At 31.5% G+C, this 19482-nt stretch overlaps 1 protein-coding gene and 1 long non-coding RNA gene across 2 annotated transcripts; one reads left to right on the top strand and one right to left on the bottom strand.

Annotated features, from left to right (window-relative positions):
- Nucleotides 1-12633: 12633 nt before the first annotated feature.
- LOC133691659 (uncharacterized) lies at nucleotides 12634-13325 on the top strand. Its single transcript, XR_009841720.1, has 2 exons — nucleotides 12634-12725; nucleotides 12830-13325. It is a non-coding gene; the product is annotated as an uncharacterized LOC133691659 (long non-coding RNA).
- LOC133691658 (protein PUTATIVE RECOMBINATION INITIATION DEFECT 1) lies at nucleotides 12654-17941 on the bottom strand. The gene is made up of 9 exons (XM_062112258.1): nucleotides 17328-17941; nucleotides 17118-17239; nucleotides 16857-17032; nucleotides 16489-16764; nucleotides 15428-16388; nucleotides 14584-15298; nucleotides 14226-14506; nucleotides 13488-14157; nucleotides 12654-13110 (listed from the first exon to the last, which is right to left on the bottom strand). Exons 1-9 carry the CDS (start codon nucleotides 17862-17864, stop codon nucleotides 12877-12879), a joined length of 3972 nt encoding a protein of 1323 aa, XP_061968242.1. The 5' UTR covers nucleotides 17865-17941; the 3' UTR covers nucleotides 12654-12876.
- Between the last annotated feature and the right edge of the window lie 1541 nt (nucleotides 17942-19482).

The raw sequence follows: 19482 nt of genomic DNA on the forward strand, positions 1-19482 counted from the left end.
GAAACATACACTAACCTGTGACAAAGCGACGTTTATCAGGACATCTCGCCCAATCGGCATCACTAAAAGCAACAAGGCAAATAAAAGAACTAGCAGGGTAGAATAGGTCACGGCTAAAAGAGCCAAGTAGATATCGTATGATGCGACAAACAGTTACCAAATGTAAATGACGTGGAGATTGCATAAATTGACTGACTTGCTGAACTGCAAAAGAGATATTAGGCCGAGTAATAATAAGATAATTCAAGTTGCCAACTAATTGCCGTTATAAAGTTGGATTAGGCAAAAGATCCTCGTCATCACGTCGAAACTTAACATTCACCTCCAAAGGAGTATCCACCGGAGAAGAATCTTGAAGACCAACCAAAGCAATCAAGTCCTGAGCATATTTATGTTGATGCACAAGTACACCAAAAAAGGAAGAATGAACTTCCAATCCCAAGAAGTAAGAGAACCAAAGTCCTTCATGTGAAAGCAATCCTGAAGATGGTGCTGAAGGTTGTTAATCAATAAAGAATCAGTGCCTGTAATGACAATGTCATCGACATAAACAAGGAGGAGAACAAAACCAGTAGATGTCGTGCAAAGAAATAATGAGGAATCATATTTTCTTTGCACAAAAAAGAAGCGAAGCAAGGTAGTGCGAAACTTGTCAAACCATGCTCGGGGAGCTTGTTTCAAACCATACAAGAACCGCTTCAACTTACACACAACTGATGTAAATGATGAGAACAAACCAGGTGGAGGTGCCATATAAATATCCTTTTTAAGATCACCATGGAGAAAATCATTTTTGACGTCTATTTGATGAAGTAGCTAACCCTGGGAAGCAGCAATGGCAATAATAATGTGCATTGTAGTCATTTTGGCTATAGAAGCAAAAGTTTCCTCATAGTCCACACCATACTCTTGCTTATTTCCAAGAGCAACCAACCGTGCTTTATATCGATCTAGAGTTCCATCAGAGCGAAGCTTAATCGAGTACTCATTTACACCTAATGGGCTTAACAACTGGAGGAAAAGAAACAAGATCCTATGTATGATTATTCTGAAGAGCTTGAAGTTCCTCTTACATGGCTTTCTACCAACACTCATATTGGACAACTTGTGAGTAACATGATGGAACAATAATAGTGGATAGAGTAGTAGAAAAACCATACTGATCAGGAGGATGAGATACTTTCGTAGAGTGGCGAAGAGCAGGCTGATGAGTAGAAGGCTCAGAAGCAATCTTAGGAATAGTATCAGGTGGTGGGTTAGTCTCAAGAAGTGGCAAAGTTGGTCAACGTCTTTCATACATAATTCCAGGTTTGAATCGCTCAAAAGATGACACATCTTTAAAATGAGGAAGAATAGGAGCAACAGAGGAAGATGCAACATGAATAGGGAAGAAATATTGATTTTCAAAGAAGACAATATTTCTAGAAATATGAAATTTGATACAGCTTAGATCATAACAAACAAAACCTTTGTGAGAAATACTATAACCTAAGAAGACACATTTAGTAGACTGAGCAGAAAGTTTGTGTCGTTCATGAGAAGGTAAATGAACAAAGCAAACACAACCAAAAGTATGCAAGTCATGATAGATAGGAGACTTATGATGTAGATGATAGTATGGGGAATCAAAATTTAACACATGTGATGGCAATCGATTGATTAAATAAACTGCAGTAGACAAGGCTTCAATCTAGAATTTAGATGGTATAGAAGACTCAAACAATAAAGTTCTAGTGATATCCAAAAGATGACGGTTTTTACGCTCAGTAACCCCATTTTGTTGTGGTGTATATGGACATGAACGATGCGAGACAATACCTTTCTGCTGTAAAAAATCATGAAATTCATTTAACATATATTCCCCACCCGAATTAGATCTTAATACCTTAATACCAGTAGAAAATTGAGTCTCAATATAGGCAAAAAATGACTTGAAAATAGAAAAGACCTCAGATTTGGAACGAAGAAAATACATCCAAGTAAACCGACTGTAATCATCAATAAATGTCACAAAGTACTTGTAATGAGCATGAGAAATAATTGGTGTAGAACCCCAAACATCACTATGAATAATATCAAAACATTTTATAGCACAACTGTCATGGGAAGGGAAAGGAAGAGTTTTACTCTTGCCTAATTTATATGTAGAACAATCAAACAAAACATCATGAGAAGAAAATTTAGTTTTATTTCCCAACAAACAAGAATTCAACAATCAAGACAAAACAATATAATTCGGATAGCCTAAACATTTATGCCATACTTCACTCTTATTTTGAACAGTAGTACAAGCAAAAGATAGACAACGAGGAATGGAAAAATGCAACGAAAATAATCTTCTAACTTTAGGCCCCTTCGTGATTACCTTCCTCAACACCTGATCCTGCACAAGACAGCCATTACGAGAAAAATGCACATCACAGTTATCATCCACCAATTGACCAACCGAAATAAGACTAGTAGACAACTTTGGTGATACAAAAACATTCTTGAAAGTTAGATCAATATCTCCAACCTTAGTAATGGGTATATGACCACCATTAATAACTTGAATTTGTGATGAACCATGATACTCACACACATTTTTAAGCATACTAGATGAGTTGATCATATGATTTGAGGCAGCAGAATCAGCAAGCCAAAATTGAGAATTGGAATTATTACTTTATAGACCCAAGGTTGAAAAGGCTATAAGAATCATCTGTTGTACCATTTCAGGAGTAAGAGTACTGGATGCAGTTGTCGTAGATGAGTTGTCGGACGCCACAGCTTGAAAAGCATTTATTCTACGATTTTGAGGACGAGTGGGACACTCTTTGATAACATGGCCTTGCTGTTTGCAATAATTGCATAACTTCTTTCTACAATTGTTAGCAATGTGTCCATATTCTTTGCAGCTATAGCACTATATATTGCTCATATCCCGACCCTTTCCTTTTCCCTGAGCTGTAAAAGCAACTGTAGCTGAATTGTCCTGCTTGAAATTGCCTTGTGTAAGGAGACGTTCTTCACGCAGTAATTCCCCAAAACAAACATCCAAGGAGGGAAAAGGATCTCGATTCATTAAATTTGAGTAAGTAATCTCAAATTCATATCGTAATTTCATTAAAAATTGATCGCGCTTGCTTTGCTCATGAACTTGTTGAACAACATAGAGAGATTTGGCTAGTATTTTGGCATAAATAATATCAGTATATTCTGCCCACAAATTCTGAAAACTAGAATAATAATCCTAAATGGAAAGATTGCATTGAGAATAATTAGAGATATTGTTTTCTAATTGAAAACGTCTAGCATTGTTGTCTTGATAGTAAACCTTCTTCAGGTACTCCCACATGGTTTTTGCTATTTTATATGGCCTTAGATTAAGAACAATAAGAGGATCAACAGACCCTAAAATCCAAGACATTACCCAAGTATCTTTGACTTTCCATTGAAGTAACTTGGTAGAATCGGTAGGAGGTGGATCACTGCCTCCACATGACCCCACAATTCTTTACACTGAAATTCTTTATTTCCCCTGACAAATACTTGAAACTGAAATTCCCAGGCGAAATAATTCTTTCCAGTGAATTGAACACTAAACAAATCGGAATTGTTTGATGTCATTGTCTTGATAAACCAAAACAAGAGGAATAAAAAAAATTTAAAACCCAAAAGACAACCAAGAATCAAAGAAAATCCAAAAAAAAAACTAAGAGCCCTATGTATCTAGGACTGATCAAAACTCAATCAAAAAAACCCAAGAAAAACTAAGGCAAGACTTTGGAATACAGATTCAAAAGTGTGGCTCTAATACCATGTCAATTTGGTTGAATGACCTCCCTTCATGAGAGTCTCTTTCATTAAATAGAAAGAATTATGATTTACATTCCATAAAATTTGCTACTATTAACTATAATCTCGGCCTAATTATAGAAAGCTAATTACCCTATGATTACACAAATATTTACAGCTGTTTTCTTAACATAAATAACCAATATGTATATGGAAACTAATGATTCTACTAAAAAAGACCACGCTAACATTTTCCTCTTGTTGTAGATCATCGGGTTATAACATAAATAAGAGTTAAAACGGTCTGATCATTTTATATAAACCGATCTAGCAATTTCACAAAATAGTTAAACCATTTTTTCTACTGGAAAAATATGCATTTTCGACCAAAAACTCTTCTTATTTTATCTTATTATCTTCCTTTTCTTTTCTTTTCTTTTTATTGTTTTATTACATTGCATCTCAATTCATATTATATTATCTCTCAGGGCTTACAAGTTATGTAGTTCAGGTAGCCTAAACATATTTTAAATAAGAAAAAAAATATGACTCAAGTCATTAACAGGATAGAGTCAAATAAGCTGGTTTAATTTTAATCAAATGATTAAAAAAATAGATAATGACAACAAATTAATCAAATTAAAAAAATAATCACGATAACAAAAAAAATTTTAAAAAAAGTCAAACAATATTGTTCAATCCCTAACTCATTAAACACGGAAGGAAACAATTGAATAAAAAATGACAAGAAAAACTGACTTGAGTCAATATAAGTTAGCATGCAAACATCTTACTAGGGAAATAAAGGGCAAGTCAACCTTGTTTAACCAGCCAAACCCACAATTCAGGTCATGAGATCGGAATAACTCGATAGAAAAAAAATATAAAAAAAGCACAAAGCTAGAGAGAAAACAAATTAATTTTTTTTTGAAAAAAAACATCAATTCGCATTAACTTTTTAAACATGTGACTCAGGGCATTAGACCTGAAACACCCTATCTGGAAAAACTACAAAGCTCAACTCTTAGCTAATTAAATGTTAGAGAATTAACTTTGAAAAAGAATATGAATCACATGAGATGATCCAAAACAAAAAATGACAATCAAAAGAATAGAGATCAATATTGAAATGTATAACAAATTTTATTTTTGATTGGAGAGTGAAATTGAAAAGAAAAATTAATTCAACAAAAGTACCAAAAAAATTAAAAGAATGAGAATTAAAATTGAAATTAAAAACAAAACAAAAACAAAAACAAATTTTTGGTTGAATGGTAAAATTAAAAAGAAAAATTAATTCAACAAAAAGCCCAAAAAAATATAAAATAAATAAAAACCAGATTGAAAAATATAATATATGGCAAACTGTGATTAGAGGATGAAATTAAAAACACATAAAACTTATATGAAAGGGTCAAGAACAAAAATTAAAAATTAAAAGAATAAGGATCGGAGTTGAAATATCATCAACAAAAATGGTCAGGCTGTAATTATTTGGAGAGAAAATGAAAAAGAAGAAGAAAAAAGGCATACTGCCAACAAACCAAACAACCAATACCTACACGCATCGCACCACCAGAAGCAGTGCCATTTACAACAACACTGTGGAATGGTATTTTTTTACGTTTATAGGCACCGCATGAAAAGCATTAGCGTCTTCCTCACGTTGGATAGTGCACCACACATGACCCAACCTCTTGTTTTGTTTTGTTTTGTTTTTATTTATGACTAAATACCAAATTGCCTTGGGTTGACTTGACAACAACAAAAAAACCATTGTGAAAAGACGTTAAAGCCCCATGATACTAGTTTTAAAATTTATGCTTTTGAGAGTATATTGGTCGTTTTACTGTGTTTTTTTATTTTTTATATTTGGTAAAGCACCAAATTTCCACTGAACTAAATTGATAATAACGAGAAAACCATTGTGAAAATACGAAATTGTCTCCTGAAGCCAGTTTTAAATTTTTTACTTTAAAAGGTATTTTGTTTATTTCACTATATATTTGAAATGAGAAAAAATTTATTTATCCCCGTTAATTTATCAATTTAGTAATTTATCAATTTACTAAAATATCTTGGAAGCTGGTGTTATGTTTTTTTTAGGGGCAAATCCTCATTGCAATGCTATAATACAAATGGAGGGAGGTTTGACTTTTGTTAATATTTTACTTGAAATGATTAGTCTTCTTCCATTTCAAAGTATTTTATAAAATATGTTAAATTGATAAAAAGATTTTAAAGATAAAATATGAAGTTTGATTAAGTTTTAAAGTGTGAAAAAATTAGTGAAAGAGTGATAGTTATACTCAATGTGTGTCTAGATATATGTATTGTGTTTCGATTATTATATTATGAATCAGAGTAATTTAAATGTTCGGTGATAAACTATGGTGTTATAATGTATGAATCTTTTTTGTTAAGTTATTAAAATTAAAATAACCACAATACATATATAATTTACTATAAGATTTTTAGTAGCTAGATTAATAAAGAAATAGCATCAATGTTTTAAATTTGAAATATCAAATTAATGAAAATAATTTTTGTGCTTGCATTTATATCAACTTAAAAGTTATATAAAAATTAACTTGTTTACATGATTAACACTATGAATAGTATCTAATAAAATAAAATAAATGCAGGTTTACTGGAAAAAAACACATTATATAACAACATAATATTTTTAATTGTGTACGTGTCTACAATAAAATAAATACAAGTTTCTTAATAAAAATTATAGTGCTTATATTTGTGACTATGACATCGAGAAGGCATAATAACAATAACTTTAAGGGGTGTAACTCAACTGGTCTGATTCTAAATTTGCTCTCTAGAGGCCACCAGTTCGAGCCCTACAAACCTCAGGGTCACTGGAGGCTTACATGATCGTTAACTTCAAGGCCTGTGGGATTAGTCGAGGTGCACACAAGCTGGCCTGAACACTCACGTTAATCAAAATAATAATAATAATAATAATAATGGTGATGATGGTGGTGGTTATGGTTGTGGAATGTCATAATATATATCAAGGTAAATATACATTATTGATAATTTGATAAGAAGTAATTTAAAAAAATTATTATCATTTTTATATTTTTTTTCTAAAAATACATAACAAGTCTTTTTAAACTGGAACTTTATATTTTTTCCGAGTAAAAATATAAAATATAGCCACTTATATTCAAATAATGTAAAAACTGTTCATTGTACTTTTGAATTGAAATAACTATTTGGTAAAATATTAGGAGTTCAAACCCATTACTTTTTTTTATTCTAATTAAATTAATAAAATTAAGGATAATAAAATTATTAATTAAGGGTCACCTAACATTTCATGCTTCGTAATCTGAATGTTCTCTAGCTACAGTGACATCACCATCTTCATTTAAATAATTCATAGAATTCAACAAATGCATTTATATCTATCATTAACTCCATTGTACAGTACTTGCCAGGTATCACCATCCTTGATGATATGGGCACCGAAAGAGATGGTTTTTTTTTATATTCGAAATAAAAAATTTAATAATTTTTTAAATATTAAATGTATTTAAAAAATATAAAATATTTTAAACTAAAACTAGCACAATAAATTCAGCACGTGTCTTTCTAGTTGGATTTGAGATCAATTCTTGGACCATGATCACATGACGCATGTGCACACACAATGTGATGAATGTGAAGTGACCTTTTCCTCTGTGTTCCACATCTCAACAAATAATATATGATTGATACATGACCCGTGCGATGTGCGATGTTGCGGGTTAATTTTTTATATAAAAAATATTTTAAAAAATAAAAATTTAAAAATTTTAGGTTTTTCTGCAAAGCTATACCCAAGAATTTTAGGTTTAGCTGCAACGTCTGACCTAAGAATAATATTAATACTAATTAAATTTACATGATCCAAGTTTAAGTGAGTCTGGCTGCAACACCGGACTCAAGAATATTGGATGTAGGTTTGGCTATAAGGTCATGTCATAAAAATATGATAATTAAATAGATTAATTAAAAAAAAATCAACAGGAAGGAAAAAACTAATGAAGAAAAAAAATTTTAATTAATTGGGTTAACCCTTTAAACCTGGCTGTAGCAATCTAGTGTTTTAAAAAAAATTAAAAAACTAAATTCTCAATCAGCTTAATAGTAAAAAAATAAAATCAACAAAAATAATTATGAAAAAAAAGAAAATATAAAGAAGAAAGACAATTTTGAAAAAAATTAAAAAAAATGAAAAAACAAACATGGGGAAAGCTAAAGCTAAAGCTAAATTCAAATTCTCAACCAACTCAATATTGAAAAAATAAAATCGACAAAGATAATTTAAAAAACAATATGTGGGGGAAACATTGCAGTCAAACAAAAACCATGTAAGGGAAACACTATAATAATCTATAATGTTTTTTTTTTAAAAAAAAGCTACAAAACTAAGTTTTCAACCAGCTCAATATAAAAAAAAAAGCCGACAAAGACTATTTCCAAAAAAAAAAAGAAGTCAATTTTGGGTAAAAGAAATGAAAAAAAACATGTAAAAAAAAAAGCGAAAAAAAACACGTGGGGAAAGCTATAGTGTTTTAAAGAAAAAAACAAAAAAACTAAATTTTCAACCAGCTCAATAGTAAAAAAAATAAAATCAATAAAAAAAATTCTGAAAAAAAAATGTAAAAAATGACAATTTTGAAAAAAAAAGAAAAACAAAAAAAATATGGGGAAAGCTAAAGTTAGATTCTCAACCAGCTCAATATTGAAAAAATAAATTCGATAAAGATAATTTTTTAAAAAAAATATGTGGGGAAACACTGCAACAAAACAAAAACTATGTAGGGGAAACACTGTAGCAATTCATATTTAAAAAAAAAAAACTACAAAGCTAAATTCTCAACCAACTTAATATAAAAAAATAAAATCTACAAAGATCATTTTGAGAAAAAAAAGAATAAATAAATCATAAAAAAAAAAACAATGTATGAGAATATTATAGCAATCTACAATGTTTTAAAGAAAAAACAACATAGTTAAATTTTCAACCAGCTCAATATTTAAAAAAAATTGAAAGAAAAATAAAAAAAAAGAAAGAAGAAGAAGTCAATTTTGGGTAAAAAAAAAAAGGAAAAAAAAACATGTAAAAAAAAAGAAACAAAAACCAAAAAAAAATTGCTACAGAAAAAAAAAGCAAAAGCAAAAAAAAAAAAAACACTACAGTGAAACACCTACGCGTTTTAGAGTTCTTGTTAACTCGTCAAACCATGTTAACTTGTTAAACCCAGTATTTGTGTCATGAAAGTCTGATAACTAAATAAAAAAAAATTTAACATTAACAAACTAAATTAAACAAAAATATTTATGAAAATAATAATAAAAAAATTGACAGGACAACCCGAAATTAACTGGATTCACCCGTGAAACCAAATTAACCCGTGAAACTCGGGATATGTATCATGAAAGTCTAATAACTAAATAGAAAGAAATTTAACATTAACAAACTAAACTAAACGAAAAAAATTAATTAAAAAAACAAAGAAAGAAGCAAAAAAAAATCCCAAAAAGCATAAAAAAATAGTTAAAAAAACTTAAATAACTTGAAAAAAAAAGGCTTAATGAAGGAATCAATGTTTTACTGTGGACTGCACTGTGCAGTCCATAGTAGAACACTGATTCCTTTTAGCTATATATGAGATGACATGTCCGCGCGCTGCCGCGGGCTTATAAAACAAATGCATTTAATAGTGTTATAATTGTGAACCAGCACTAGATAAGTAATAGAAATTAAAGGTATGATGGAGCAAATATTTCATGACGGAAAAAAAAGTCGTGTTGGTGATCCAAAACTTAGAGACTGAACAAAATGATTTGTAGTAATTTACAGTGTTTTGTTAGGAAAGATACAGTGTTTTCGCCACATGATTTAGCTTTTCAGTTAATAAAAAAAAAATTACAAAGCTAAATTCTCTACCAACTTAATATTAAAAAAAAAACAACAAAGATAATTTTGGAAGGAAAAAAACCCATGAGAAAAAACGTTATAGCAATTGACAATGTTTTGTGAGAAAAACTATAACGCTTTTCCCAATAAAATAAAATAAAAAACCATTTAGAGAAATATTGTAGTAATCCACAGTGTTTTGTGAGAAAAACAATAACGCTTTTCTCATATGATTTAGTTTTATTGTAATTATAATTTTTAACCAACTCATTATTTAAAAAAAATCGACAAAGATAATTTTGAAAAAAATCATAAAAAATCACATGGAAAAACACTGCAACAATTCACAGTGTTTTAAAGAAAAAAATTATAAAGCTAAATTCTTAATCAGCTCAATATTAAAAAAAATCGACAAATATAATTTTAAAAAATAAAGAAATAAAATAGAGAAACTAAATGGAAAAACATCATAGCAATCCATAGTATTTTAAAGAAAAAAATTACAAAGCAAAAATTTTAAAAGGTAAAATCAACAAAAATAATTTTGAAAAAAAAATAAATGAAAAATAAGAAAAAATAAGAAAGTTGAAAAAAAAATTTAAAAAAAAAACTGAAAAAAAAGAAAAGCTATAAAAAAAAAAGAAAAAAATCACTATGAATTACTGTTATAGTCAACCCCCCATCCCAATGCATTGGCTAAAGCCATCGCTATCACCATCGATTTCCAAAGCCAGAGAACAATGAGAATTAAAAATGTGAGGTAAAAAGGACACAAAGAACTAGAAAACATAGTAATTTCAATCATGGTTTTGAAACTCATCCGATTCGACATATTAATTTAGAATTTATGGTAAATCATTTAGGTTTGCTGGCCCAGTGATAAAAGCTTGAGATTAAGAGGTTTGCTCCCTCTGTGATTTCAGATTCGAACCATGTGGTTGCTTATATGATGGCCACTGGAGGCTTACATGATCATTAACCTCAGGGTCCGTGGGATTAGTCGAGGTGCGCGCAAGCTGACCCGGACACCCACATTAAACTAAAAAAAATATATAGAATTTAATTGACTCAAGGCTAAAACCGGGTCAACTTTAAAAAAATATATAGAAAGAAAAAATCCAAGCTGACTTAGTAATCCAGGTGATTCGACAAGACCCGGTCAAAAATCCGATTGCAACCCGCTAACTTTTTTTTAACTAAAACAAAATCATTTTGATTTAAAAAAAAAGAATTAACCCATATGACTTGGTGATCCGATCAAAACCCGAAATCTAGGCCTTAGACCGGGCCGAGTTTAAAAATTATGAATTTTCAACATACAAATCCAAGCATGCGCTTGTTTAGAAATATGTTCGAAGTTTTTTTTATTTAAAAATATATCAAACTAATTTGTTTTTTTTTAAAAAAAATTAACATATTAAAAAACTAAAAAAATTAAAACTAAAAAAAAGTTTAAATTTTTTTTAAAATATGTTTGGACTGTAATTTTAATAAGAACCTAAATTACAAAAAGGCTAAATAATATTATTTTCTTCTTCAAAGTAACTAATCTTTATGAGTTTTAGTGATCATAACTATGGAGAAATTAATTAAATTGAAAACAGACAGGGTAGTTTTATAATACATTAAATAAATCTATTTAATAGTTCATGATCACTCATTTACTAGTAAGAATATAATATATATTTTTTTAAAATAGCAAGATACCATTCTTGAGTCGTATATAATTAATTTTAACTGACATAGTTATTATTTGCCAATCCAATTCATTTGGTAGGAAAAATCTTAGATCAAGTTCCAACTTCCAATTGAAAACACAAAAACATTTTATTTTCAGTTTTATTTACAGGCTCACTTGCGTAAAATTATTTGTGAAATAATGTTTTGCAAATTGAGGAGTGTGAATTTTAGCTATTAAAACATAATTATTAAATCAAAATAATGACACATCCAATAATTTATTGAATTAAAAATTAATTAGATTGTGTTTTATTTAAAATAAATTTAAAAATTAATTCAATTAAATTCAATTAACCAACCAGACTATAAAAGGTTAGCTAATAGCCCACGGCCTAAATAAAAATAAGTAAAAAAAAATTGATTTAAAATTAAAATTATTTATTTTTTTGAATTATTTTAATGTATTAATATAAAAAATGATTTTTCAAAATAAAAAATATATTATTTTAATATATTTATATATAAAAACACTTTAAAAAACAGACACTCCAAACATCTTCTTAACTAACTCTAATATTTTTTTAATAAAAATAATTGTTAAAATCAACGTCCTTTCATTTTGAAAACAAGCAATTTTATTCCCGCAAGAATAAAAACTACACTGTGCCTTTTATAATGTGGTCCCAAAAAAAGGTTTTAAAAGATTCATAAGACAATGTCCGTGCTTGATTTGCCTTTCACCGCCATCGTAACAACTGGCTGGCTATCCATAATACATGAAAGGAAACTGGAAAGTTGGTGATTATCTTTTATAATTGTTTTTCTTGTTTCATAAGTGTTTTATTAAAAAATTTAAAATTTAAAATTTTTTTATTTTTTATTTTTTTATTTTAAATTAATATTTTTTGATGTTTTTATATTATTTTAATGTGTTAATATTAAAAATAATTTTTTAAAAATAAAAAATATTATTTTAATATATTTTCGAATAAAAAAACACTTTAAAAACAATCATAAATACACTTACACTGAAAAAAACTATACCATTATACAGCTATTTTCCGTTGGAAGAGGAGCATTAGCTAGGCTGTACTCTTTGGCCTGTTTAACATTATAATAGTAGTTATTCAAAGTATTTTTTATTTAAAAATATATTAAAATAAATTATACTTTATTCGTGAATCGTTTGGTAATTTGGGATTCACACTCATGAATGTGAGCTGGGACTAGTAAAATATGCTCTACTGATTTGTTGGTAAAAGCAAGCATATTTATAAAATTTATACCCTGCAATTTCATTCAAGATGCAGGATAGGAGCTTGCTATACAATGCTCTAAGCAGGTCAGTTAGATAAAGCTATATAAATGCTTCCATTTTACTTGTTCATATGCAACAAAATTATGTAAGCTTCCTATATTCAGTTTTTCTATGCATTGGTGAATTAGGTAAGAGTGCCTGAAGACTTGATGCGAGTACTGTTGCTGTCAGTTCATTATCTATCGCCCTCTTTACTGGAAGTTTTGAAAAACAATTCTATCTCTTCTAACAATCTCTTGGAAGTTTGTAGATCTGCACAATCCACATCTAGAGACTTTGCAGATGACATCACGTGAATCAGATACTCGCAAACTTCACCCAAATCATCTGTTGTGATAGTCCTCTTCTCTATCTTTTCATCTGTGCAGTCATTTTGACAATCTTCAGTATATAGACGTTTCCTGCATTCCTGCCATAACAAAGAAAGCTAAAACTTATTGAATCTGATACAATGCATTATCTTTTCACCAATTGTTGTTTCCATTTTGTGGACAAGGGAGCAGTACCAATCTCTTGCCACTATGGAACTATTGCAGCCTGTTAGAACTATCATGCCTAACCACTGTTCTTCAAATACTATCAGTCAAAATTGGGGGGAAATAATTGCCTCGCTTTTTTGACTCACTTGAGCTCCTTTACTTTTTCCTTCCTTTGCCTTTTTATCCATTGAAAGTGAAGAAACTAACTGAATTCGGGGTGAAAAGTCCCAAAATTTTAACTTTTTAACGTAAAAACTATTTTTTTATTTGGCAGCCGAGGAAATCAAGGGAACAGAAAAGTTTATACCTGAAGTATCCGATTTAAACAAGCAATCTGCTCATCCTTTAAGAACATGGAGTTTAGTAGCTCTCGAAATAAAAGCACCATCTCAGAGCTAATATTACTGGCTTCAAGGTTTTTAATGATCCCAGAAATGCAGGGATCATCAAACACGGTTCTCATCCACTCAGGAGATTTCTGAAGCTTTAGCAATGCAACAGCTACATGCACAGCAGGTTTGTGATGATTACTGAAAGATTTGGAAGCTAACGATGGAGCAGCCAAAGATATTGCCATCTCTTCTACAATCAGCCTCCACCAAGTATTCTTTGCAATTACTCTTGCCCCTGTCATGTCCAGCTTTTCCCATCCCAAAATCATTGATAGGCAGAGGCTGCAGTTCGTAGACACTCTGATGTCACTGTAAAATACAAGTCCTTTTAATATCACCATAATGGACGTCAAATAAGCCACGGAACTTTTTAGTTCTTCATGACTTGTGTTTCTTTGTTCTGATAATCTTGTGATGAGCTCCAACAGGCAATATGAAGCTACAAGCTTGACTGGAGGAGACCCAAAATGCAGCAGCCTGCACAAGTCATGGCAGTGGATGCTGACCATGGAAATAGGCTGCATCCTATTTGAAGGATTGAGAAAATTTTGCCAGTCCACAGTCCCAGGGACAACAGTGTGTATACTAAAACGAAAGGAAGTTAGAATCACAGCTTGTAATCTTTAAGTCATACTTGTTTTTAGAGCAGTTACCTTCTTAAAGAAAAATAGAAAAGTAAAAGTGCGAACATCAGATTTTCTCCGGTGCTTGTTTCCTCATCACAATCAAGCAAAGAAGGCCCTTTTGAACAGGCTGCATGGATCATGCTGTTGATTGTAGAAGCCAGAGAAGTACTGAAAAATATAGTTTTTGAAGCTTCTACAAGCACTTTGTTGGTGGATTGATGCAAAATCAAGCAAAACATGGCGACTACTCGTAAACCTTCATCAGGCCACCATTTCACGCTCTGTGCAGGGATCAGGCTGCCCATCAACTACAAAACACGGTACAAAACCCAATTAGTTACCTGGAATTCTGAGAATATTTAAATGAGGCTGGTTTAAATAGCACCTTCACAGTCACTGCAAGCCAAGCTTCATCATTGCACAGTGCTTCAGGATGCACTGATTGTAGAATATTGAACATCAAATATGTCATGGCGATGGATGCCTCTGGGGAAGAACCACAACTTGAATTGTGATAAAGAGTTCTAATAGCATGGCCTATGCCATGCAAACATAGTTGGTCCGATGCGGATGGAAAGATGTTAGTGATCATTGCCAAGAATTTTACTAATGATATAATGTCATGCTCCTGGCTTTCCTCCTCTGCAAGCTGAATCAGCAAACATACGGAAAGTCTTGCTACATGATTATCTGCTGATGATGCCATCTCTGAAATCACTTGCAAGTTCATAATTTGATTATTTTCCCCGTGGATAATGATCTGGGTTCTGTTTGAGCTATTGCTTCGGCAGAATTTAAGTATTTGGTTGGACAATGGCTTGCTGATCTTCTCTTGTTGAAACAACCATTTCAGTGACTCCAAGTGAATTCTTGAAGAAGGCAAATCCCATTCAGTTTCATTCAGTAGATGAAACAAGATCCTCTCTGCTTCAGGACTGTAGGGAATTTGGTGGTTCATCTTGGCGGCAGCACGAGATAGACCATAAAGATTTATCAATTGTGTCATTTTCAATGGATCTACGACCCCACATAATAAATCACTGCTGTTGACGAGAAAATACTGTTCCAGAGAAGCTAACATGGACTTCTCATCTGCAAGCCTGAGCAATAAGATACCAACAGCATGAGGAAAGGTGGGTTATAAATGAAAGATAGCAGTGAAGTTGTTAAGCACCATATACTGAAAACTGATAGAACTACTGGAGATGAGGGATCAGTAGCTCAATTACCTGTCATCATATAAAGAGCTGGTATGCAAAATTAGCAAAACTGCACATTGACATGAGTCCAGGAATGTATTTTTGGAGCTCTTCTGCCCAAGAAGAAGAAGCAAATCAATTGGGTCAGTAGGAAGATTTGAAGCGACTTCTCTAATCGGTTGCCCAGCATCATTTTCCAGGAGAATCTCCACAAGTGAACTAAGCATTAGATATACTCTCCTTTTCATCTTCTCTGTCGGGAATAATCCTAGACATCCAAATGAAAAACTGAACCAAGAGGATGAAACCAGTATCTCTGCAAATTGTGGGGCTTGCACATCAGAATTCTGTAGCAGTATGAAATGAAATGTTTCCAATATCCCCAGGGCGATGTCCTCATCCACTTCATTAATAGCCATTAAAATCCAAGGTAATAAATGTGACTTGCATATATCTACAACACAGCTTCGCAGTTCTATGATGCTGGAGTCATTCATGGATTCAGGGCTATAGGCATATGCCTCTTTAAGCAGGTATAAAGCATGCAAAAACTGATTGGGATCTTTCTCGGAGATATTTAGACAAGCTACAATAGCATGGGTTATTGTTTCTTGAAGTGATGTTACCAGATTCGAAGTCCCGATGAAAGATGGGGAATTCAGAAGAGCTACAAAAATTGAGCATGCCGTTATGAATGTCTCTGCAGGCATACCCATCTCCCCATCGTTATGGCACCTAAACATCCTTGCCAGAACAATAACTAGTTCCTCAATTTGGGAAACCGACACTATTCCGGGGCTGTCAGAAATGCCTTTCCACACGAGTGTCAGTGTCTGATGTTGAACAGGATGAAAAGGAACTTCAGCAACATAACGCAGTACTGGAACCAAAGTTGAGAATCCAACAACAAGCCTTTCTGTGAAGCCTTTCTCAGCAGTTGACAAAAGATTAAGAACCATAAGGCAAGAGTTGACAACTGGTTCTTTACATTCTGTCCATTGATAGCAGAAATTCATTAGCTCAGCAACTCAAATTGTAACACCGGGCTCTATTATTATTGCAAACAGGATGAGTGTAATATTGATACCAACCTGACAGCCTTATTATTTCAAAAACATAGTCCGCAATGTTTTCGTCCACCAAAAGTTGAATCTGTTCAGGAGAAACACAACACAGATAGTGAAAGATGAGATGTAGAGTGCTGATCTGAATTTGGGTATCTGATGAAAGCAAAGGTCCTTTAACAGACTCAGCAAACAAGACATTTATCAAATGATCAGCTCCTTCATCCCAACTCTTGCTGCTGCTTATGCCATTTGTATACGCGCTCTCGAAACACCCTTGTCGAGCAAGAAGTGTCAAAAGCGCTGAACAAGAAGAAAAGGATCAACGTGTTAACATATAGAAGATAAAGATTCATCTGAGTTGAAGTGAGTCACAAACAAGCAGGCCCACCCACCCAGGCAGTTGAAGCGAACAGTATCATTGTGAGTCTTCAAGAGGGCCTCCAACAGCAGATGCAAGAGCTTAGGACAGTACGCTAAGAGAGAAGGAGCTCCTCCCTTGTCATCCTTACGGATGATAGCACAGAGTTTGTATAAAACAAACAGAATCTCTCCCCTCATTTCCTCACTGCTGCTTGAGTTAAAGAGAGATTCAAAAGATTAATTTTTAATTTAATTTTGAGAATTAGTGATTTGATAGAAAGAAATAGGCATACCTTGGCAATTGAAGAGCAGCAACAAGATTAGAGAGAAGAGCGTCTTCGTCTTTGATATGAACATAGCAAGGATTGCTGCTGCTACTTTCGCAGTTCAAGAGTAAAATCCCAAAGCAGTGAAGCTGTAGGTTTGATTTAATTATTATTTAAGAATTAGAATTAAGAAAAACGAGAGAAAAGAATACTAGTAAGTGAGTGAGTAATACCTACCAGGTAGAGTTGAGAGGGGGTGGACCACGCCAAGGCAGTAGAGGAGGAGGAGGAGGAGGAGATGAGATGAGCAAGTCTGGTAACAAACTCGGAGCAAATGGAGGAGGAGGAGGAGGAGAGAGTGGTGATTATAGAAATGAGGCTTCGAGCGATAGAATCGTCGTTGAAGAGAGAGAGGGAGCGAAGGAGAGGGGAGATAAGGAAGTGAGGATGGAGAGAGAGGAGAGAAGGGAGGAAATGAGAGTGAGAGAAAGCGAGGGAGAGTTGGGAGAGAGCGTAGGAGACGTGGAAAGTGGGAGCGTTAGGGTTGGTTATGAGGTTGGAGAAGCAGTGGAGGCAGATAGAGCCTCCACCTCCTCCTCCTCCTCCTCCGCCTTGTTCTGTTTGGAGAGTGAAGGTGGATCTGTGGCCTTGTGAGCAGCATAAGCGTTGTTGTGTTAGATGGTGCGGGGTTGGAGCTGCTGACTGTATTTCTTCTTCTTCTTCCTCTATGAGATCGAGATCGTCGTAGGGATCTTGTGAATCGGCGAACAACATGGCGGAGAGAGAGGAGCGAGGAGCTCTTAGCTTCAGATTTTGGGCGCCAGCGTGAGCAAACGAATCAAAATTTGAAATTTCACTTTTACCTGTTCTGTTTTGGAGTAGAAGGCAATTGCAATATCATCCCTGAACTGTTGTATATTTTAAAATATATCCTTAACCTAATCTAAAAAACTTCGCTGGGCAACAAGGTTGAATGAGAGAAAATGCGGAGAGAAAAAAGAGAGAAAATTTAAAAGACAGTGACTGTTTGTTTTTTTCTCGTTAAAAGTGCTTTTTAAAAAAATTAATTTTTTTATTTAAATTATATTTTAGATTATTTTAATATGTTGATGTTAAAAATAAATTTTAAAAAATAAAAAAATATTATTTAAATACATTAATAAATAAATAATACTTTAAAAAACTATTATTATTACAAAACTATTTTTGACGTATTTGCGTGTAATCCCAGTTTTATTAGCATGAAATTTTGATATGTTGATGGCATTATCTTGATTTTATATTTAAACTTTTATAATTAAATTAGTGGAAAAAATTTGTAATCTCTTTATTTTATATAGTGGAAGAGTATAAAAAAGATTATGATTTTTTATTTATGTTTCTCCATATCAGGTTTTCTATGTAAAATTTCTTATGTTAATGATGTGGTTATACGGCTTGATTATTATTTTTTTTATTTTTTTAATTGCAAAAGAGATAAAATAGTTTGTGATTTGTGGATTGTGTTCTTCAACTTGTATATGTGAAAAAAAAAACTTGTATATTATGATTTTTTACATGGAGAATCTCCGAAGAAATATTTATAAACTAACTTGAATATTCAATATTATTTAAAATAAAAGTTGGAGATCAAATATATTTTCCTTCAAATGAAATGGCAATGAAAAACAAGAGGAAATAAAATTCAATATAATATAGTTTTTATAACTTTAATTGTTTGTTTAACACTTTAACATTAAATACTGTAGTAATAATTATTTTTTAAAATATATTTTTTGAAAAAATATATATATGTATATATATTAAAATAATATATTTTTTATTTTTTAAAAAATTATTTTTAATATCGACAAATCAAAACAATTTAAAAATATAATTTTAAATAAAAAAAATTTTAAATTCATGAAAACACCTTTTTGGCTGCAAGAACAAGCATGCATTGAGATTCATCATGATGATGTTGTAGACAAGCTGGGTATAATCACGTGGAGAAAATTGTACCATGAACTGAACAATGATATCAGTAAAAAAAATTTGATATTGCGGTTGGAAATTATTTTAAAAAATTTTAAAAAAAATTTTAAATTAATATATTTTTAATATTTTCATATTATTTAAATGTGTTTATATTAAAATAATTTTTTAAAAATAAAAAAATATTATTTTAATATATTTTAAAATAAATAAAAACTTTAAAAAATAATTGATTATCACATTCGAATCAAAGACCAACTATTCAGTGCTAGGTTTCCAGCGAATTCCAACAACTAGTCTATCTCGTGACACTTCTAAAAATAATTATATAAAAAAAACACATTAGAAATGAATAGATATTTCCACATAATTTAAATCTTAGACAAGAAATAAATATTTAGCTAAAATGATATCAACA

This window comes from Populus nigra, chromosome 4 (genome assembly GCF_951802175.1).
Source record: "Populus nigra chromosome 4, ddPopNigr1.1, whole genome shotgun sequence".
Classification (NCBI taxonomy): Eukaryota; Viridiplantae; Streptophyta; class Magnoliopsida; order Malpighiales; family Salicaceae; genus Populus; species Populus nigra.